Here is a 22,004-nt window from a genome sequence, read left to right on the forward strand (position 1 = left end):
ACTTGTGTCTTTTAAATTTTCTTTTTTTATATGTATTTTTTTAAGGATTTATTTATTTTTATTGGAAAGTCAGATATATAGAGAGGAGGAGAGACAGAGAGGAAGATCTTCCATCCGATGATTCACTCCCCAAGTAGCTGCAAGGGCCAGTGTTACGCAGATCTGAAGCCAGGAGCCAGGAGCTTCCTCCAGGTCTCCCAAGCAGGTTCAGGGTCCCTTGTCTTGGGCCATCCTCAACTGCTTCCCAGGGCACAAGCAGGGAGCTGGATGGGAAGTGGAGCTGCCAGGATTAGAACCAGTACCCATATGGATCCTGGTGCATGCAAGGCGAGGACTTCAGCCGCTAGGCCACTGTGTAGACCCTGTCTTTAAAGTTTAAGCATCAGCAAAACAATAATAATAAAAGAAATCTACTGATAAGAATGGTCAGTATAACAAAGTTTTGAGGATCGGAGATACTTGGTTTTGAAGAGTGCCTCTATAATTAAGGAAAAATATGGTACTATTTATGATTAGAATACCTAAGTGTCCGTATGCTAATGGGTATAACATTAGGAACTAGTGTGGACTTTTGACCTAAGGCTAAGATATTGCTTGAGACTTTGCATTAGACTGTATTTGTGTCCCACTTCCACTGTTGAGTCCAGATTCTTACCATTGCACATGCTGAAAGGCAGCAGATGATGCCTGAACTGGCTGTATCCCTTTTGCCTACCTTGGGAGCCTGTCTTATCTTCAGCCTAGTCTATCCTAGGCTTTTGGAGGCAATTGAGGAGTCAAACACTGGTTGAGAGATTCCTCTGTCTCTCTGACTTCCAAATAATTAAATAAACAAAATTTCAAGCAATAAAAGGACTTCCTCAGTTTTTGTCTCTAAGATTGTATAGATGTACATATATACATATATTGTATAAACATGGTAGACTTGAAATATTTGTATTATAATGATGAAAATTTGAATAGTTGTTTGACTTCATAAATGTAAACTAATTTTCTATGGAGATAATGAGAAAGGTAATTCTAAAACTATGGTTACTAAATGAAAGGGCCATTTGTTCTCTTATGATAATCTATTACGTTTGAAGATGTATACTTGCAAAAGTATATATGCATAGCTTTATAATGATGATTTTCCCTAAGAATAAGGACATATAACATTGGTATTCCCAAATAACATCCCAATTATCTTAGATAAACTATAGAAAATAATGTGGAAATGATAAAACATCTAAACAATAGCTTAACAATCTAAAGCATTCTTTCCTCTATAGCATTATTCTAATAAATCTATTTTCATGTATGTCTCTTGATGATAGATTTCAGACTGAACTGAATTATGATGTTTTGGAAGTTCATGATGGACCGAATCTTCTGTCACCCTTACTTGGATCTTACAATGGCACACAAGTGCCCCAGTTTTTATTTAGTAGCAGTAATTTTATATACCTGTTATTTACAACTGACAACAGCCGTTCTAATAATGGATTCAAGATTCATTATGAAAGTAAGTAATGATAAAATACTTTTACATTCTGTTTGTCTTTGTTGGGATTATCATTGTATTACTAAGAAAATTAACACTTGTTTTTACATTTTTTATAATCAAAACTTCTTTGGTTATGAGAATGCCTGTGTCAATAAAATGTTGGCTACAGTATACTCTAAGAAATTTTAAAACTATTAAATATCATGATAAAAAAAGCATGGAAATTAAGGAAATGTCAAATAAATGTTTACAAAATGATTTATTTTAAGAATTATTTTCATATAACTGTACAAAGCAGAATATAAGCAATAAATGTCAACCTAATATATATATAAATGATGACACATTTTTTACTTTTATATCACAAGTTGTTATTGTCTTATATTTTATTTATACTATTGGTACATGTATTCCCTTGAAAATTTTATTTTTTCTATAAAAATCTGAAATGACAATATGAACCAAAAGCAAAATATATCCACTTATTTGGATATGATTAACATAATAATAAAAGACTATCTTAGAACAAGTTATATAGTTTTGTGATTAGATTGTCTTTTCATTTTAACAATTTATTTTAAAATTTAATATATTTTAAAAATCATTTATTTGTTTGAAATGTTGAATTTTGGAGTGAGAGGGAATGAGAGTGAAGGAGACTTCCTCCATCGGCGTGTTCACTTCCCAGATTGCTGCAATGGGTGGGACTGGGTCAGTCTGAATCCAGAAGCCAGCAGTTCCTTCTGTGTTTCCCACATGGGTTAAGGGGCCCACACCTTTGGGCCATCTACTGCTGTGTTTTCCAGACTGTTAGCAAGGAATTGGATCAAATGTGGAGGAATTGGAACATGAGTTGGTGTTCATATTGGGATGCCAGTGTGGCTGCACCTGCTCAGTTTGCTATGCTGCAATGCCAGCTCTAGATTTAACAATTTTTAAACATTTTGCCATGTCTACCTCATATGTATACATATTGTATTGACCTCTTTTATGCATACACATGCAAACATACACACATATCAATTTGCTGCTTTCTCTTGAAAAGAATTATATTAACGTCACATGATGCAGGATTCATGACAGTGATCATAAGTTTGAAAGATTTGTCATGTAATATATAATTCACTCAGGGAAATAACTACTAAATAATAGGGCATTTACATAGATTTTTAATAATCTACATATTTGGAATTCATAATAATCCTACTTAAAATACACAGGTTAATTAAGAACTCTAATATTTCTGATTAAAATAGTGGATACATATATTAACATAAAAACAAGTCTCTGTTTTTATTTATAAATATTTTGCATATTTACAGGCACATGAGACTATATCATATATTATATGTTAGTAGTCCTTAGAAGGAACTATGTAAAATATATATTATCTTAAAACTACACATAGATATGAAAATAATTATCTTAGACTTCTACTTTTCCAGTATTTTTTTGAAGTCTCTTCTTCATGTGTACAAATGTATTCAAACCCACTTGTTTGCACATTTTCATCACAGATTGCATTGCCATAAAACTTTCCATGTCATGCGATTTTGGTAAATCAATCTAATAGCACATTTTAAGAGGGGCACTGTTAGGTACTTTTATTCAAATGCAAATGTTGTGGTGCTTCTTTTTATATTCAAGTCTCAACTGACCTCTTCATTCTCAAGAAAACAATTTCTGTATTTGAACTTTATAGCCTTGCATTGGCAGTTGGACATTTTCTTTATTAGATATGGATAATGGACTCATATGCTTTTAAAACAAATTAATTGGTTTTTTCCTTTAAAAGTTTATCTGCAATGTTTTTAATTATATTAACATTTTTAGTTTTCAAAAATATGGAAATATGTTTCCTAAATGGTATTTTAAAATTTAGCAAGAGGATTCACACATACTTTGGATTTGAAATGAAACAAAGGATAATAAATGATATAATTGGTTTAACTTGTATTTGTTAATGTTCAATTGGAATCATCATTAATAAAACCTATTGGAATGATAAATCTTTCTAGTAGTTAATGGATATCTATAAGCAGTCACTTTTTCTTTTAGAACATGATTGTCAATTCTGTGTTCAATAGATTGCATTTAGGTTGATTTCACCTAAATTACAGATTATTTTAATAGCTAATTGAAGCTGTGCCTAGAACATATAGCATTACAGCTACATATAGGATGTAAATTAATGAGACAGTCTAAGTTAATTAACAGATGAACAAAGAAAATTAGATGTCTTGGTCTTAGATGTGTATCTTCAAACAAGTTAGTGACTGATTGGTGCTTGGTGGTACAATCCAAGTGACTGCCGAAGCTTAATGCAAAGTAAAGACTAAAAGTTAAATGAGGTTGAGATTGATGAAAATCACCGTTGATATTAATAACGTCCAATTTGACAAGAAGTTGAAACAGTCCATTTAAATGATTTTACAGGAAATCACCTTCTTTTATTCTATTATCTTTACTATCATGAGCCAATCTATAACATCATAAATCCTTAAAAAAAAATAACAGCAATACATTTTCACTTTCCTAAGTTTAACAAAATTTAACACTTAAGTTTAATACCCCAGGTTTTAATTGTATTCTCTTTACCTAAGTACTTTAGGTACTTTGTGCCTTCTCTCTTCCTCTCAAAACAAGCAGATTTCTCTATTATCTATTATTTATTAGTGAAAAAAATCATTTTTGTATTGTTTAAAGAAATAATGATCAGTCAAAATCCATCACGCTTATGCTTTCTTTGATCCGTTTTTTATATCTTAGGTGTTACAGTGAACACATATTCTTGCTTGGACCCAGGCATACCTGTACACGGCCGTCGCTATGGTCATGATTTCTCCATTGGATCTACTGTTTCATTTAGTTGTGATCCAGGATATAGATTAAGCCACGAAGAGCCACTTCTCTGTGAAAAAAATCACTGGTGGAGTCATCCCCTCCCAACATGTGATGGTAAGAGGTTAAAACATGTACAAGCAAGAACTCAATGAAATGTGTGTGTAATTTGAGGTTAGACATAAGTTTCTCACAGTTTTTATGGACTATATGTATTTGGACAAATTACACTGTCAAAAACATTAATGAAGTTACTATTGATAATTGGATTTTTCCTATGCCTAAAGATGCTGTAGAAATGTAATGCACATACACACACACGTGTGTGTATATGTGTGTGGGGGAGTGCATGTGCTGGTTTTGTAGATACTCTGAAAAAGAATGTTCATTGCAACTGCCAAATCCATGTCAAATGAGTGCATTGAAGGAATACAGAATTCACTTGCTATGCTGGAAGACAACATGTCTAGTTCAAACAGAATTTCAACCTGTTCCACCAGAATAGCTGCATACAATCACAGCAAGCCAGTTCCCTGTTCCTGTAATTAATATACCACTTTCTATTTCTATTTCTGTGTCTATTATGAAAGAAACTGCTCCCTCCAAGACAGAGCAATGTTTTTTCATTTGTGTTGTTAAAAACAAAACAAACAAACAAGCATACTCAATGCAAATCATGGCAAATCAGTGAATTGTTTAATTTGGGGCTTTAATTTCTATTTAGAGCAGTATCTCCAACTTCTGTACTTTTCTTTTTTTTTTTTTTCCAGAATCAGCGATCACATTTGTCATGTTAAGATTCAATTTTCAAGTACTGCCATTGCCATCATTTTTTAGGAACAGCTTATGTCAGTTTGTTTTTATAACAAGGTTTAAAGGAATCAACAACTTGTCTTCCTTGAATTTGGTGGAATGCCATCTGTAATAGTCAACATTCTTTTGATTATAAGAGACAGAAACCCAACCTTAACTGGTTTTTAAAAAAGATAAAAAACAGACATCCAGTGATTCATATCTTAGAAAGGGCAAGGTGCCATTACTTCTCATAATAAACTGTAATCATAATTCCAACATTTCAAAAGGTCTCGTTCCCTCCCACCTAGACTTTTCTCTATGCAACTTTAAAAACAGTTTTGTGATTTGAAAATTAAAAAGAAGCACATATATTCACATACTGAGAAAATTCATGTTCTCATCTTTTGTCTGCTCCACAAATGTCTGGTAGCTGTAGTTGCATCAAGCCACAGAAAGAAAGAAGCCATGAAGTTCATCTAGTTCTCCTCTACGTTAGGTTGGAGACTCGAGGGTCTATCTGTTAAATTTTGTTTCCCAGGTTGTACAGTAGCAGAAAACTGGAAATTGAATTGGAGCAAGAACTTGAATCCTGATCCTCTGATTGAACTGCAGACATCACAAGCAGTGTTCTAACTATAGCACTGAATCTGTCTCTATCTCTGTTCTGTATATTTTTTATAATTATAAATGCATTTGTTTTTATCATGCCTTTTAAATTTTACAATATATTAGACATTATATGTTCATACATTATTCATGTTCCGGCAGAATGTCCCTTTAACTTTTCAACTCCTACATAGGTATATAGGTATGCCTTGCAGACAGGAAATTATAGAGAGCAAGATGCTTTGCAAGATTTCATTAAAAATAATGTTGATGTACAAGAAAAATTTCCTTCTATACCCTCTAAGTATGTACACACACATATATGCACACAAGCACACAAAAGAAATGTAAAAAAATAAAGCTAGCATCTGGCTTTTTCTTGTAACAGGTAAGCAGGCTGCCTTAATGGGTACTGGCATCCCTTAATGGGTACTGACTCACATCCCTGCTGTTCCACTTCCAATCCAGACCCCTGCTATTGACCTGTGAAAATCAGTTGAAGATGGCTCAAGTGCTTGGATCCTTGCCACCCATGTAACAGACACAAAAGAAGCTCCTGATTCTGAGCTTCGGCCTGGCCCAGCTCCAGCCATGTAGTCATCTAGGGAGTGAACTAATGGATTAAAAATATCTCTCTCAGTCCCTCTCTCTGTTTCTTTTTCTCCCTTGCTCTGTTTATTTTTTCCAAAGATTTATTTATTTTTATTGGAAAGGCAGATATACAGAGAGGGGGAAAGAATGAAAGATCTTCCGTCCGATGGTTCACTCCCCAAACAGCCGCAACGGTTGGAGCTGAGCCAATATGAACCCAGGAGGTAGGAGCTCTTCCATGTCTTCCACGTGGGTGCAGGGTCCCAAGGCCTTGGGCCATTATCTACTGCTTTCCCAGGGCACAAGCAGGGAGCTGGATGGGAAGTGGGGCCACCGAGATTAGAACTGGTGCCCATATGGAATCCTGGCACGATCAAGGCGAGGACTTTGACCACTACACTATTGTACTGGGCCCTCTCTTGCTCTGTTAACTGTGACTTTTGAGTAATAAATAAATTCTTAAAAATGTAAAACTATGAATGGAAACACCAAAATTCAATCTACTATTTCAAAGGAAAACTTTTAATATTGTAAAGGATAGGGAAAATGATACAGATCACTCTAAGAATTTATATGAATGATTTTTGAATCATTATCAGTTCATTTTCTTAATGCTCAAGAAGAGACACTTGACATCAGTGCTGTGGTTCAACAGGTTAAGCTTCAGACTGCATCATCACCATTTCATGTGGGTATTTGTTTGAGCTCTGTCTGCTCCACTTGTGCTTCACCTTCTGCCTAATATTTTTGAGTGAGCAGGATAGGATGTTCCAAGTCTTTGGCCTCTATCCCCTTCATGGGAGACCAGCTGGAAGGTCCTGGCTTTGCCCTAATGCACAAGTCCAGGTGTTACATCCATTTGGACAGTGCACCAGCAGATAGAAGAACTCTCTCTCGTTGTCACTCTTTTTGTTTCTCTCTGTGTCTCAACCTTTCAAATAAGCAAATCAAATTTTAAAATATTAACAGGAAACCTAGACAATTATACATGTTTAATTCATAATTTTTAAAAGTAGTACTTATATTTAGCAATACATATGTATGCACATAAAAGTAAAATTTGGTGAGATGATCTGTTTTCTCGAAGCAGATACAGATTCTCAAAAGCTATTAAATACAGTTTTCTTTTTCAGTGCTGCAAAGATAGACAGGATTTTCAAGAGGTCTTTACATTTGTGTTATTCTGAAGAAATTACTTGGACAAATATAACGTGATTCATCCAGTTTCAATGGATGAAGTAAAGAGTTTTCTCAGTATCTGCCTGTCTGTGACTGGCCACCCATTTTATTTTTTTATTTTATTTTTTTATTTTCAGCATTATGTGGTGGAGATGTTAGAGGGCCTAGTGGAACAATCTTATCGCCTGGATACCCGGAGTTTTATCCAAATTCTCTGAATTGTACTTGGACTGTTGATGTAACCCATGGAAAAGGTAATTTATGTAATGAACAACTATCTTCTGTATTTTCAATGGGATGCTAATTAATTTCTTCTTCCCTTTGTGCTGTTGTTATTTTCTGAATCAGAATTGCCATGTAAAATATTTTCATTTGATGTAAGTAGTAGTGTCATTTGGAGTATCATGTGCACAAAACCTCAAATAAGTTTGCTTTTGTCTGTGGTATAGTGTTAAGTTCATTTCATGTATTCAAAAGGAAATCCAAAGATGCTCTGACATACTGAGCTAATGTTTATGTAACTACATTCCATATAAATTGATAACCAATCCTTAAGTTGTTATGTCTGAGATCCGCTAGTATTGAGTCACAAATATTTCTCATATTTAAACCGAAGTGACAAATTGACCTTGCCGGTGGTTGATGCTAATAAATATGCTTTAGCAAATGAATGAAAGGCTGCTTAGTGCTGTATATCAGTCATTCACTTAATGCAATCAAATCAGCCAATTAATAACGTGAATGCTCAGGGTAACAATGTAAAAATGGGAAATGATCATGATAATCAACTAAACTAAACTTGAACTGTAATTATTAACCTAGAATCACCATGGCCTAATCTCACAAATTATTCATTTATTACTTTTAAAAAGTGTTTCTGAAAAAAAAAATGTTTGTACAGAGTAGTTTTTCTTTTGGCTATGTTGACACATTATATTAATTAATTTAATTATTGTGTATTATATCTTATACTTACTATATAATACAAAACTATCCTGGCTAGAGAAAACACTATTACAGCCTCTAAAATCAAACCAAATAAAAAGCTATTATTGTGTTCTTCACAAATAAAGTTTACCTTGATAAAAATATACATACTTTTTTGGGGGAATCAAGGATTTTTATAGGTAGATTGTCCTATGTAGATTTTTATACTCCATTAAATGAATTGAGAAATAAAAAGTTTAAATAAGTATTTTGTTACTGATTATCAGGAATGAGGCAGACTCAGAAACTGTTTCTTTTGTTCTCTGGAACATGAGACTCTGCTAAAACTTAACCAAAGCATCATATTAATATAGTGTGCAATGAATTAATAGGGTTTAAATCCAACTCCCTGATACATTACAAGACAATGCAGGGCTACTTACTGGTAGCTATGTAAACACGGGTTTGATTAATGGTTAAGATTTGGAATCTCCAAGGGTTTTAGGTTTTAATTAAGCTTGTATTTGCATGACAAGAAATGCAGATTTAGATGCATTTAAAAGCTAGCATAGTTTATTTGTGGTACAGCTGTTCTGAAATGTACTCAGAGTTTCATGGAGGATGACCTGTTGAAGTTGGGAGAAATCACTCAAGTGATGCAGTCCAACTGTTCACACCACACATTAATGTCTTTCTCTGGTGTTCCAGAAATGTGATGAACTTCCACAGTATTGCTAGATTTACTGATAGGAACTCAATTCTTGAGGAAATTGTTCAGTTTTGAGGAATGTCCAGTCACTTCAAAATCAGTCTACAATGTTTAATCTGTTCTGCCCTCTGGAATTAATTGACAATAACAACAACAACAAAATCCAGGTTCCACTGCGTCCTATAGGTTGACCTCAAACACAATACCTCACTGTTCTGGCAATTCCATGATTTTCATGCCTTCTACCATTGTGCCTTAATTGCAAACAGTTTCTTCTCAAGCAAAACACTATTGGTACCTTCAATTCTTCAAGAAAATATAAATGTTTTCAGTGTAATCACCATTCTTTTTAACTTTTTTTTTGAAATTGAACCATTTATTGGAAATTAATACCTCATTGAAATTTATCTAGGATAAACATAATCCAGTTAATTAAAAAGCTTAAAAACAAGAATTAAATGACATTCTCAAGTTCATGTGTGATTGCATGACTACAACCAAAATCAGGATATTGATAACATTCTTACTATAAGTTCAGGTTTTATATACAGAAATATATAGCACGTATTTTCTTAACAGAGTAACACACTGTTGTTGAGAGTAAGCATAATGATGCTTAAACCTCCCATTTTTTTTTTTTTTTGTCAGCGTCCTTCAAGAATTGTGTGAAATGCCTTTTTCTTTTTCTCTCTGAAATATCTACTCCAGGGCTGTACCTGCTCAGACTTCAGTGTTGAAGGTCACGGTCTTACAGCTCTTTTATTCTTAGATGCCTCTATGATATGCTCCTACGTTGACTTGTATTAAAAAGTTTAAAATCACTCAGAGTGTTTGAGATGATGGTTTATGTATCTTTTCCTCAGATAGTACACATATTAATTGAAGTTTTTCTTAACTTTTTAGAATCTAGAGCATAGTGAGTTGTGAATCCTTTTTCCTTATTTTTGTTATCTGACCCTTAGTAGAATTTTGAAGCTATTAAATTGTTTTCCGGTAGTCAAACTATTTTGTCATTTGTTAAATTATTTGATAAATGACAATTTACTTTCCAAATTGCTGGGCAGAGCTAACTAGCATGAAAAATACTACTTCTATTTTTGTCAGATTGAGTAACTATAATAAATAATACTTCTTAACACCTTCTTTGTAACAGGTGTTGTGCCAAGTCATTCCCATATGTTATGTCTTCTAAGCTTTAAAACAATCATTTTAGAACTGCATTTTATGGATAGAAAAAATGAGGCTCAGAAAACTAAATCATACCTGATTTAGTAAAAAACAAAAAAATTTTTTGTTAAAATTACTACTTGATATATAATTTTAAATTTTCCTATAATTGCACATATATTAGATCATATTTTAATAAAAAAGTATGAATTGCATACATACTTGTGACCTCCTTAACTGCATTACGATGTTAGCTTTACTCTATCACAGAAATAAAACTAATATATCTGACTATTCTGATTTTATATTTCTTATAAATTTTGATAGCACCTAATCAAAACGCAAAGCATTGTCTTCTTGCCATATCACTCTGTACTCTCCTTACATCTATATTGTGTTAGCATCAATTTTATACTGAAAATATTAGAAAAATCAACACCATTTCTGGGTTTCCTTTAAAATGGCTCTTATTCTTTCACATTGTGGATTAAAAAAAATACTGAAGAGCACAGAGACAGGATCACGTCTGGTGGTACGCATCCCAGATGCTTGAAACAGTTAAGGGTTGAATCAGGTTGCATCCAAGAACCCAGAACTCAGCTTGAGTCTCTCATGTGTGTGTAATGGACTTCTTTCTGTACTTGGGGGTGTTTCAGTTATAAAACTTATGAAACTGACTTAACCATTTTTAAGTTAGAATCTGTGTTATTAAGCACTATTCTTCATTTTTCATTTGTTTTAGGAAATTGGAGGAATACATTTTACAAAAAAAGCACGTAAATTATTTACTAGAAAACTGCACTAGTGTTATAAAATACATATATTTTATATATATTTTATATATATTATATATATACACATTATATATATATATATAAATAAATGTATTCCCTTGACACTGAATACTCAGTTGATGCTTTTGTAGGTGTTCATTTTTGAATTTTACTTTTGAACAGTTTCCCAGACCTGACTCAGTATGCTTCCCATAAAGGAACGGAAGAAAATTAACTAAAAGAGAAAGATAATATTTGGATACTTTATAGCAGCACTTTCTGTTTTTAGAAAAATGATGCAAAATAATTCTGGTTTTAATCAGTTGAATAACTTCTTGTGCATTGTTTATGTACCTAATAAATCTTATTTTCCTATGTTTGCTAATAGGTGTGCAGTTCAACTTCCACACATTCCATTTGGAAGACCATCATGACTACTTGCTGATCACAGAAAATGGTAGTTTTAATCAACCGCTAGCACGTCTGACTGGTTCTGAACTGCCTTCCACCATCAACGCTGGTCTCTATGGAAATTTCAGGGCCCAATTGCGCTTCATCTCAGATTTTTCAATATCATATGAAGGATTTAACATTACATTCTCTGGTAAGAAATTAAACATCAAAAAGACTGTTTCTTTGTTGGCTTTGAACAAATGGAAGTTTTCAAATGTGAAGGGTCTACAGAAAGTTCATGGAAAATGCATATTGTCAAAAAAAATCCATGAAGTAAAAAAACATTACAATTCTATTTATCCATTTATCCACAATGCTGACCTTGATCTAAACTAATATTACAGCAATTGAATGGAGATACTTATAACTAAATGAACATCAATTCTAACCTAGAATGAGAAAATGTATCCAAATAAATTTTTAAACAATGAGTATTGCCTAATCAGCATGAAAAAAATCGTCCTCTTTATTGCAATTATGCAGTAAGTGCTGAGACTATTTTTAATTAGTCTACTTCTTAAATACTATATAAATTTTAATATTCTTTAATCAAGTCTACTCTCACACCCTGGAGACTTTTTTGTTGTTCTTTCTAGTGAAATTTATTCACTGCCTGAGGAAAACATTCTTGAATAAATCTGCAATATAATATCTTCTGTGAAGGCACTTAGATATATCTTTGAATTTTTTTTCATAATGCATGCACAAATTAGTTTAATTTTTTGTCCCATGTGCAAAGTACTCTTGCCATTGAAATTAAAGTTAAGAAAATACACTTCATAATGAAAATTGTTTTATTTCAAATATTTCTTGTTTGAAAATGTACATTTTGTGACATAGCAAGTCAAAATCTGCGAGTTGGAAATATTTGTAATATGGAGGAAAGGATAGGTGAAAAGTTGCTACATTATCAATTTGTCGTTTAGAATCTCAGAGGTAACATTTTCTTATCAATATTAAATTTATTAATGAATGTGCCCATACAGTTTTTAGACCTTTCACCAAAGATGCCAATTATGTGTAATAACAGTATGTTACTACAGCTATGATTTAAAAATATGAATAGACATTATATATTCAAATTGCAAACTATAAATTAACACTTAGGAGTAACCAATAGAATTTTCTCTGTCTTCCCTAACTCCTAATTTCTAGAATATAACCTTGAACCCTGTGAAGATCCTGGAATTCCTCAATATGGCAGCCGAGTTGGATTCAGCTTTGGGGTTGGTGACTCCTTGACGTTCTCCTGCTCATTGGGTTATCGACTAGAAGGCACGTCGGAGATCATCTGTCTTGGTGGTGGCCGGCGAGTGTGGAGTGCACCTCTGCCAAGGTGTGTGGGTACGTGGTCAGCTGCTTTCATTTGCTTGTATGTGTAGTCACTGTCCATGGAGTTGCATGGTTTTATACCTCACCTTTTCTTTTAATCTGTTCAATTTCTTCATTTATCTCATAGTATTTTTTTTTCATTTTTTTAAACATGGCAATCTGGTATAACTTAGTAAACTTCTCTACGACTCCAGTCAAGCAGCCAGGATTCTAAATTTATTTCCAGTTGATAGCAATAAGGAATGAAATGGATATATCAACACAGAATTGCATTTTAAGGTCTCAGAAAAGGTGAAATTCTAGTATTTTGTCAATAGTGTTTTCTAATAGAATTAGCAAACATAAAAGATTATTGCAAGAGCAAATGTGTGAAATGAAGAACAGATATTTAAATGGTATCAGGACATTCATTATCTCAATTATAGATAAATTAAAGTGATTCATTTCGTGTTGTGTAATAAAAATCGCACTAGTTAACAGACTAGGGTGCTACCACTTTAACTTTTGGAAATGAGGACTTGGCTAATAAAAGAAAAAAGATACTAGGACTTTTTTTATTACTTAAGTAATTTAATATTTATGTGAGATCATATGAGCCAAGAAATTCTTCTGGCAGTCAGTAATTCTTTGGTTAATCAGTACTTATTTTTTGTAATAGAACAAAAAGCCATGATTCTTTCATATTCATTTAATAAATTTTCACTAACATTTAATTGTAACTGAACTGTAAATTTCAGTATTGCTCACAGACTGTGCAAATCTGCATGCTCTACGTAATCGAGTAAATTGGTCAGTATTATTCCTGTGATGTGGCTAAAAATGCCCCACAGATAAACACAGAAACTGAATATTTTGTCCAGTTGTAGGGTGAGCATTTTAGCAGAGCCCCAAATCAAGTTCAAAACTTTACAACCTTAGGAGGTAATGAGCGTCCGAAAACTTTTGTAATCATGAAATAATTTTCATAAACTCATAGGGTTACATAAAAGATGAATCAGTATGTAACAGATGAAATTTCTTTTTCAAATACAGATTTTTATAGAACTCACACCAGAATCCGCTGAGCACTGAGGTTGGGATGTGATAAGCATCATGCTCTCAGAACATGTTTTCAAGAAGCTATGTAGGGCACATACCTTCTGTGTTCTTTGTTCTTTGTTTTTGTTTTTGTTTTCTCTGCTGTTCCATCCTTTCCCGAATTATCCTCATTTCTATTTCTGTTTAGTATATTTCTGAAAGACAGCTGATGAGAATCTTCACAAGAATCCAAATGAGTCCAGATTGCCTGGCTGCTTTATATGAAACCCCTAACCTTTTCTAAACTTTGTTTTCTCTTTTGTAAAATAATTGCAAGTGTAGTGCCTAGTAAGGAGATTAAAGAAAATATCCAGGTACATCAGACAACTGAAACAATCCCCGGAATCAAGGAACCATTTAGAATTTACATATAATTTTAACTCTTATGATATTGGATGTAATTTGGTGTATCTCCGAATCATGGTTTAGTTTATAAAACCAATTATAGTAGGGAGAAATTCCGCTTTGTTAAGCTGTAACATTATGAAGTTTAGTTAAACTCCTCTGAATACAGTTATCTAGTCCTTACTATGTAATCATGACATCATTCTCTGCAGTTCCTATTAGAAGAACTGAGCCTTAAAGATGTTAAATAACTTGCCTAACATAAATATTTGTAAACTTGTAGTACTACAATTTGCATAGCCATTTGTCTCATTACATTGCCCACTATTTCCCAGGAGCATCTAGGGAGCTCTAGAAAGGCCCCATCATAAGGGTTAAAGATTTCAAAGGCCAAATGTACACCAGGCTGTACATAATTTGAAGTAATCTTGTTTCTCTGTGCATTTGGAAGGTTTAGTCTGTTTGTATTAGTTTTTGGTAAGTATACGTATGAAAATCTGACATTACAAAAAAAAGTAACTTCTGGGTATTTTTTGTTGATTTAGTCTCTGAGAGTGGGTTTATTTGTGCTTAAACCTTTAATGGTAAGGACGGAAAAAAAAAAAAAAAACCTACAGAAGATTTTAGAAAACAAAGTCATTACCATGAGAATCTTTCTACCATGTTTATCTTAGGTGTGTTTGCTGTTCAGGCTGCCAAAAATTGAAATTAAGACTATTTACTTTAACAAATTCCACTGTAGATAAACCTCAAAGTTAGGTTTGGCAAAGCTGCTCTTTTTATTTTCCCATAGAATAATTTTTGTTGAAAATTTACTTCTTGGACTTTCTTTGAACATTTATCTACCAATTTGTCTATATTTGGAAACAAATATGTTTGTTTCTTATTTCAATTTCCCAAATGCATATTTGTATATTTCCATATTGTGTTAGCTTTTGAAATATCATGGTCTTCATTCAGATAAAATGCACATAATTTGCAATTATTCATGTGACCAGATTCCAAGTTTTGGCAATGCTAATTTATTGAGGCAGTTTTATTTTCCTTTTGAATTTTTTCACAGGGAATATCTATCACCAACTGTATGTTCCATTGTTGCTTAGTAGCCATTGTTTTATATTTTTCATTGCCAGTCTCAGAAGCAGTGAGTTGTAGATAATGGCAAAATATCAATAAGTTGTATGCCAAAAGTTTGCTTTAGTGTCAATTCTTTGGTCTAAATGGTGTTTCATGACAAGATTGCAAACCATAGGTATGTTCCCAAAATAGTTCACAAATAACTTTTAAAATCATATGCCAAATGTGAACTAATTTGAGTGTTTGGTACAATGTGCTGTGTATAAGTAGATTATGTAAGACATCTGATTCTCTTGGAATGATGAGACAGCAGGTACAACTAATTTTTGATCCAGTGATTGCATTTCAGTTTTAGATCGGCTGGCATTTCTGAACTTCTTTAGGAAGAATTTGGTGACCTTTATCTCAGTTCTGGTTATTGAATGAATATGTTTCATTTTCTTTTAAGCAATGTTTACCATACCCTCTGCTTTTATGGGTTAAGATAATATTTTAACAAAATATAATAGTATCATAATATGGTCTTGTACTTAAGCATTCTATTACATAGTATCTCTTTTCAAAAATGTTTCAATAGTTTGAAAATACATTAAGTATAAAAATTTTATCAGTGAAAATATGTCCGTGACAAACTTGAGGTTGTACACAAACCTTGAGGCAGTCATGACTGAGATATTGTGTTGTCAGTTCTTTGCTCGGTCCACATCAAATTTATCAGCGTCTGTTATTCAAAACTTTGATAGAGTTGAAAACAAGTCTAACTTTCACTATAGTTTATAAAAGATTTTAGAGATTCCCTTCTGTGTGTCCTTTTATTGGAGGAAACATCTCACAAGTGGATACAGTGGTCCAGCTACTTGGGCTGTCTTCTACTGCTTTCCCTGGGTATGTTATGCTTTGCCCTCATTGGTGGAGAGATATGGGTCTGTACCCCTCATTGGTACAACGGTGGTCTCACTGCCTGAGGGGCCCACCATAATTTCACCATTGGTTCCGGGTTTGGTTGGAGGCAAACTCCACCCTTCTCCAGCTACCATGGTAGCCATCAGCACCTAACTATTTGGATAAATTTCTGGTGCTTTTCCTGGTATGTTAGCAAGGGCTGGATTGAACAGAAAGCATCCAGGAATTGAACTAGACCTTATAAGGGATGGCAGATAGCAAGAGGCAGCTTAACCCACATACCAGAAAAGGACCAACACTGCCTTTGTTAAGCCATGCAAACTTTTACAAATTGCTCTAATCCGTTTCCTGTTAAGTTGTCTAAAACAAAAAATAAGGATGCCATTCATATTGCAGAACAAAACATGTAAATCACCTCATGTACTGCCCAACATACATCATTTGCTTGACAAATACTTCTCCCTTTTGCTACTGCCTACCATACTTTGAGCCAGCACATCACTGAGGGTCATGATGTCTGACAGTTGCAAAAAGTAGTGTTATTAACCAGCAAGACTGATGAGAGGAATGGAAGAAAGTTACTTAGTAACGTTGGTGTTTAGATTGCATTTAGTCTATTTATTTATTATTTCATATTATTATATATATTTTTAGGGTAGAGAGAGGGGGCAAAATAGAAAAGAGAGAATAAGGTATTTCCTTAACTGGTTTTCTCTCCAAATCTCCTCAATGGCTGGGACTAGTCCAGGACAAAGCCAACCTTCTGAAACTCCATCTGGACTCCACATGGTTAAGAGGTGCCCAAGTACTCAGATCATCGTTCTTTCCTTCTCAGACCTATTAACATGGAGCTGGATTGGAAACAGAGCAGCTAGGACATGAATTGGTGCTATACAGAATCACAAGGGTTAGCTTAATGTGCTATGCTCCATGGTAGCCCCAGGTGTTTTATGGTTTGAAAATACTTATCTATATCAGGAACTATGTTTCATATCTTGGAAAGATAAAACTAATAAGAAAAATTGTATTGCAGTGAAAATATTTTATATTTAAGCAATTTTATCAGAAAGAATGATTTTTAAGGATTAAATGTGTATTCACCTTTTTTGTATTCACCTTTTTTGAAGCAACCAAATATCCAAAAGCAATGAGCAAAAACAAAAAGTGCAAGTAACTCTTTTTACAAATAACTTTTAAAATAAGAAACACTATCCTATTTTGATCTATACAATTAGCATTTAAGATAAAAAAATCAAATGTTTCAGGCATTTCTGTTACTATCATCTTTTTTAAAGATCCATTTGTTTATTTGAAAAAAATAGAGTTCCTGACAAAGCAAGCTCTTCTATCCACTGGCCCACTTTGCAGTTGGTAGCATTGACAGGGTTTAGGATAGGCTAGACCCAGGAAGCTGTTTTTTGTAAATCTTAGATGTGGATTGTAAGGACCTCAGCGCTTGAGCCATTTCCTGCTGCCTTGGCCAGGCCGCCAAAAGTTGCAGGTTGGAAGTGGAGAGACCAAGCGTAGGACACAGTGCATGCATGGGAGCAACAGGTAACCTGCTCGCTATGCCACAAAGCCAGCCCCTTTGCTTCAGAGTACAAGCCGCTTGAATTTCTTCACTCAGCATTCATATGCTCCAAGCCAGGCCTTGTTTCAGATACACAAGGCGCTAATGAAAGAACATGTTCTAGGAAATGGATTAGCAAGTTAAATATTAAAAAACTATATGCCTTATGCAAGAACCCATGCATTTTAAGAAGCCCACATATTTTGAAACCATTTTAAAATCATTAATCCATTCATGCTTGTAATCAGCCATTAAGCATTTCTACTTCTGTTAAGTTTCTTGTCTCATTGATTTTTTTTTTTTATCTGACTTTGGGCAAGTCGTCTTCCCCTAATTGAAAGACAAATGAGAAAAAATGATACCTGCATTATATATCTACATATTGCTTTCTCTGCTCTGTTTTAGATGATCTGTAATGATTGTATTTTATCTTCTAGTTTAAAAGTGAATGTTGACAGTAAGGAAAAGTGGGTATTTGGTGCCTATAGGAACTCTTATCAATATAACTCTATGTAAATCTAAAACTTTTCAAATGACAAGTATATGAATAAATTACACAAGAAATCAAAGAATACAATGCATTTAAAGAGACAATTCATCTTTAAACATTTTTTTTTCATTTCCTTTCAGTCTAACTCTATGCTGAAATTACATACATTAGACATTCACACATTATTGCAAATGTTTCTGATCTATGAAGTTCATGTTACAGACATTTTATAATTGGAAGATACATTTTATATATGATTAAACAAAATTTAGTGTTGTTTTGCTCAATGATATGATGTATAGTAAAGACTGAGCTTTCGTAGGCCATTTAACAACTGCTGGGTTCTGTTATTATACTGCAACAGCGAATACATAAATAATTAGCTGTGTTCCAATCAAAGTTTATCTGCAAAGGTAGGAAACAGACTAGACACTGCCTTAGGGCTAGTTTGCTAACCCCTGTGACAGACTCACTATTTTTATTTAACTTTAATATCTTCCATGTTTTTGTAAATTTAAGGCTCCTTCATGTTTTTAAGCAAAAGAGAGGGTCCATTTGCCATTCACCATTTTTTAAAATCTTGAAATCTATATTAAAGTAGCTAATAATTTGTTAATAAATGAATATAATTTCCATGTTTTTACTAAAAGAGTATTAGGATTGTGTATGTGTGTTTAGGTGATATGAATAGAGTGGTTTGACATAATTCTTAACATCTCTATATCTGTCCGTATATCCATATCTCTTTTGAGGACCAAGTCTGTTTTTCCAACTGTATACTGGAGGTCGCCATATGGATGTCCTCCCACGGACATGCTGACTTCCTGCTGCCAAAACAAAACTCATTATCTCCTATCTCCGCAGCCAAACCTTCCTTTGCACTTTTTTTTGTTTGTTTCAGTTATAGCAACATTCTTACACAGTCATCCTCGAAAGAAATTGTGTAATTTGTTCTTCTAATTGTATCCATATTGTAGTAGTCACTGAGACATACCACCTGAAATATGCTGAAAATTATCACCACTTACATTCTCATCAAAATTATTATTTTTCCACCCAGAGGTGAAAATTTTATTATAATAATAGTTTATACTAGATACTGTGCTAAACCATTTATACTATATATATATATATATTTGGCCACAAATAGTTTTTCATAAGTTTCTGTCTATTTTATAGGTTTCAGTTTGAAAATCTGTTTAACATTTTGCTACTTTCAATTTTTATAAGACATTATAAATACTCATGTTTTTCTTAAAAGTAAGATTTTGTTTTAAATCACAAATGAGGAAATCATGATAATGATCCCAACATGGGAAAATAAATCAAGTGCACTGTATGATACAGTGAAACAATATTTTTAATGTATACCAAAAACCTGGCATTCATGCATTTTTATTTGTTCTTCCACAGATAAGAGTAAATATGTTCTTCTGTGTCTGTCTTATCTGTCTTAGCATATTGATTTCGGTTTCCATTCATTTGGTTTGAAATGTTAGGATTCCATTCCTTTTTACTTTTCATAGCTCAGTAATACCTTAATGGTTTCTTTAACCAGATTAGTTGATGGGTATCTTGGCTGATTCAATATCTTTGCTATTAATTGAGCTATTATAAAGATTGATGTATATATGTATCTCTTGTAGATGCTCATTCCATTTCCATGTTTATTTCCATATATTTCAATGAGTAGAGAAGTTGGGTATAAGGTAGATTTATTTCAACTTTTCTCAGAAATCTCACTACTTATTACCATAATGATTGAACCACTTTGCTTTCCCACCACAAGAGTATGAAGGTACCCTTTTATTCAGAACGTCACCAGCGTTTTGTTTTGTTTCTGAATAAGTACTTCTAATTGAAATGAGATGATGATACCTCATTGTGGTGTTTGTTTGCATTTCCCTGTTAGCAATCCTTAGCCGTGTTTTCTTTTGACCATTATATTTCTTCCTTTATAAAATCTATTCTTGTGTGTGTTTTTTAATTCTATTTAGTTGTTTTTGTTCTTATTTTCTGTTTTAAAATTTGCAGGCATAGGGTGCCTTCCCCTCCCCCCATGTCTTTTTCATCTTTCCTTCTCTCTGTATTTTGTAATACAATATTTTATTTTGTAATAAAATAGTCCATCAGCTGTAGTCTTGACCCCAACTTTCTGTTCTTTATGTGGGTTTATTAGAGAAGTAGAGACACAGGGACAGGGAAACACAGAAACGAAGAGGAACATATTGTCCCTGGTTCATTGTATAAATGGCCATGATAGCTATAGCTGGGCCAAGCCAAAGCTGGATTCCATGAATTCCCTTGTAGTCTCCCATGAAATAACTATTTTCCTAAGCACATTAACAGAGAACCAGATGAAAAGTGCAGCACTTGGGACTCAAACCAGTACCCATATGGGATGCCTGCAACGTAAGTGGCAGCTTAACTTGCTATGCCATTAGCACAGACCCGTTTGCCCATTTCTAGACTGGATCATTGGTTTTGTTTTTGCTTTGCTTTGCTCTGCTTTGTTTTTAGTTTTTGAGCTTCTTGTATGGTCTGGATAGTTTGCCAATATTTTCTCTAATTCTCTGTGTCATCTCTTCACTTGGTTAATTGTTTCCTTTGCTATAGAGTAGCTTCTTAGCTTGATGTAATACAATTTGTTTATTTTCTCCTGTATTGCCTATTATTAGGGGTCCTTATTCAAGAAGTCTTTGCCTAAGACAATGTCTAAAAATACTCTCCTTAGTTTTTCCTTTAGTAGTTTGAAGATTTTGGGTTTTCAGCTTAGATCTATGATCCAAAATAAGTTGACATTTGTGTAGTAAGAAAGGTGAAGGTCTAGTTTTAAATATCTGAAAAATGATTTTAGCTCATTTCTCAGAGACTAGCTGGTTGTTGATCCATGAGTATATTTGTGGGGTGTCTGGTCTGTCCACTGATCCATTTTATAAGCTTGTACAATGCTGTTTTGATGGTCATAAAGAAACCGATTGAGAGGATATGATTAAGTCATATTACAAAGTAACTGAATTAGTGGCAAAATGAAGTGGAGCCAGAAATCAGCTCTTTCTGACACTAATATTTATGCTTTAGCAGTTACATACATCATGTTATCTCCATCTTTCCTGCTGAACCTTTTGTTTTCTGCTTCCCATCTAGTCTCTTCAGGATTGTTACTGGTTATAATAGTTTTCTTTTCTTCTGAGTAACACATTAATGCAAACTGAGTGACATCAAGCAACACACTTCCTTTCTTAGGATTTTATGAGTTGGGGAACTCTGCATGTCCTAGTTGTCCCTTCTTTTTTTAGGATCTCAGTCTGTAATCAAGAGATTGAAGGGGGCTACATTCTTAGTTGAAGTAGAGTGTCTTCTTTCAGACTTACAGCGGTAGAATAGAAAAAATCAGTTTCTTGAGAACTTGGTTCTTTATGTAGCTGTATCCATGTTTCTTTCTTATGTGAGCTTTACCTAAACAGCTGATAGTTTTATTAAGCAGTAAGCAGAATCTGTTTTAGGAGTTTGTTAGAAAGGTGAATTTGCAGAATGCAGTGTGATCTCAGGGCGTGATACCAGGACAAGTCACAGGTAGCATCCACCCTGAATAGGAGGGGATTTCACTAAGGCACAGATGTGAAGAAAAGGGTTTTGCTTAAAGTCATCCACTGAACCAGATGCCAAGGAATTCCTGCAAT

At 33.6% G+C, this 22,004-nt stretch overlaps 1 protein-coding gene across 3 annotated transcripts in view; it reads left to right on the forward strand.

Annotated features, from left to right (window-relative positions):
• Positions 1-22,004, forward strand: part of CSMD3 (CUB and Sushi multiple domains 3) — an 873,364-nt gene that overhangs the window by 552,492 nt on the left and 298,868 nt on the right. For all 3 annotated transcript variants that reach the window (XM_040979396.1, XM_040979397.1, XM_040979398.1), the window contains 5 exons: positions 1,317-1,504; positions 4,256-4,444; positions 7,636-7,752; positions 11,463-11,678; positions 12,683-12,871. In XM_040979396.1, the coding sequence (XP_040835330.1) occupies positions 1,317-1,504; positions 4,256-4,444; positions 7,636-7,752; positions 11,463-11,678; positions 12,683-12,871 (899 nt within the window). The remainder of the gene's footprint in view (positions 1-1,316; positions 1,505-4,255; positions 4,445-7,635; positions 7,753-11,462; positions 11,679-12,682; positions 12,872-22,004) is intronic.

Source organism: Ochotona curzoniae, unplaced genomic scaffold (assembly GCF_017591425.1).
Source record: "Ochotona curzoniae isolate NIBS_2020 unplaced genomic scaffold, NIBS_Ocur_1.0 contig_3190, whole genome shotgun sequence".
Classification (NCBI taxonomy): domain Eukaryota; kingdom Metazoa; phylum Chordata; class Mammalia; order Lagomorpha; family Ochotonidae; genus Ochotona; species Ochotona curzoniae.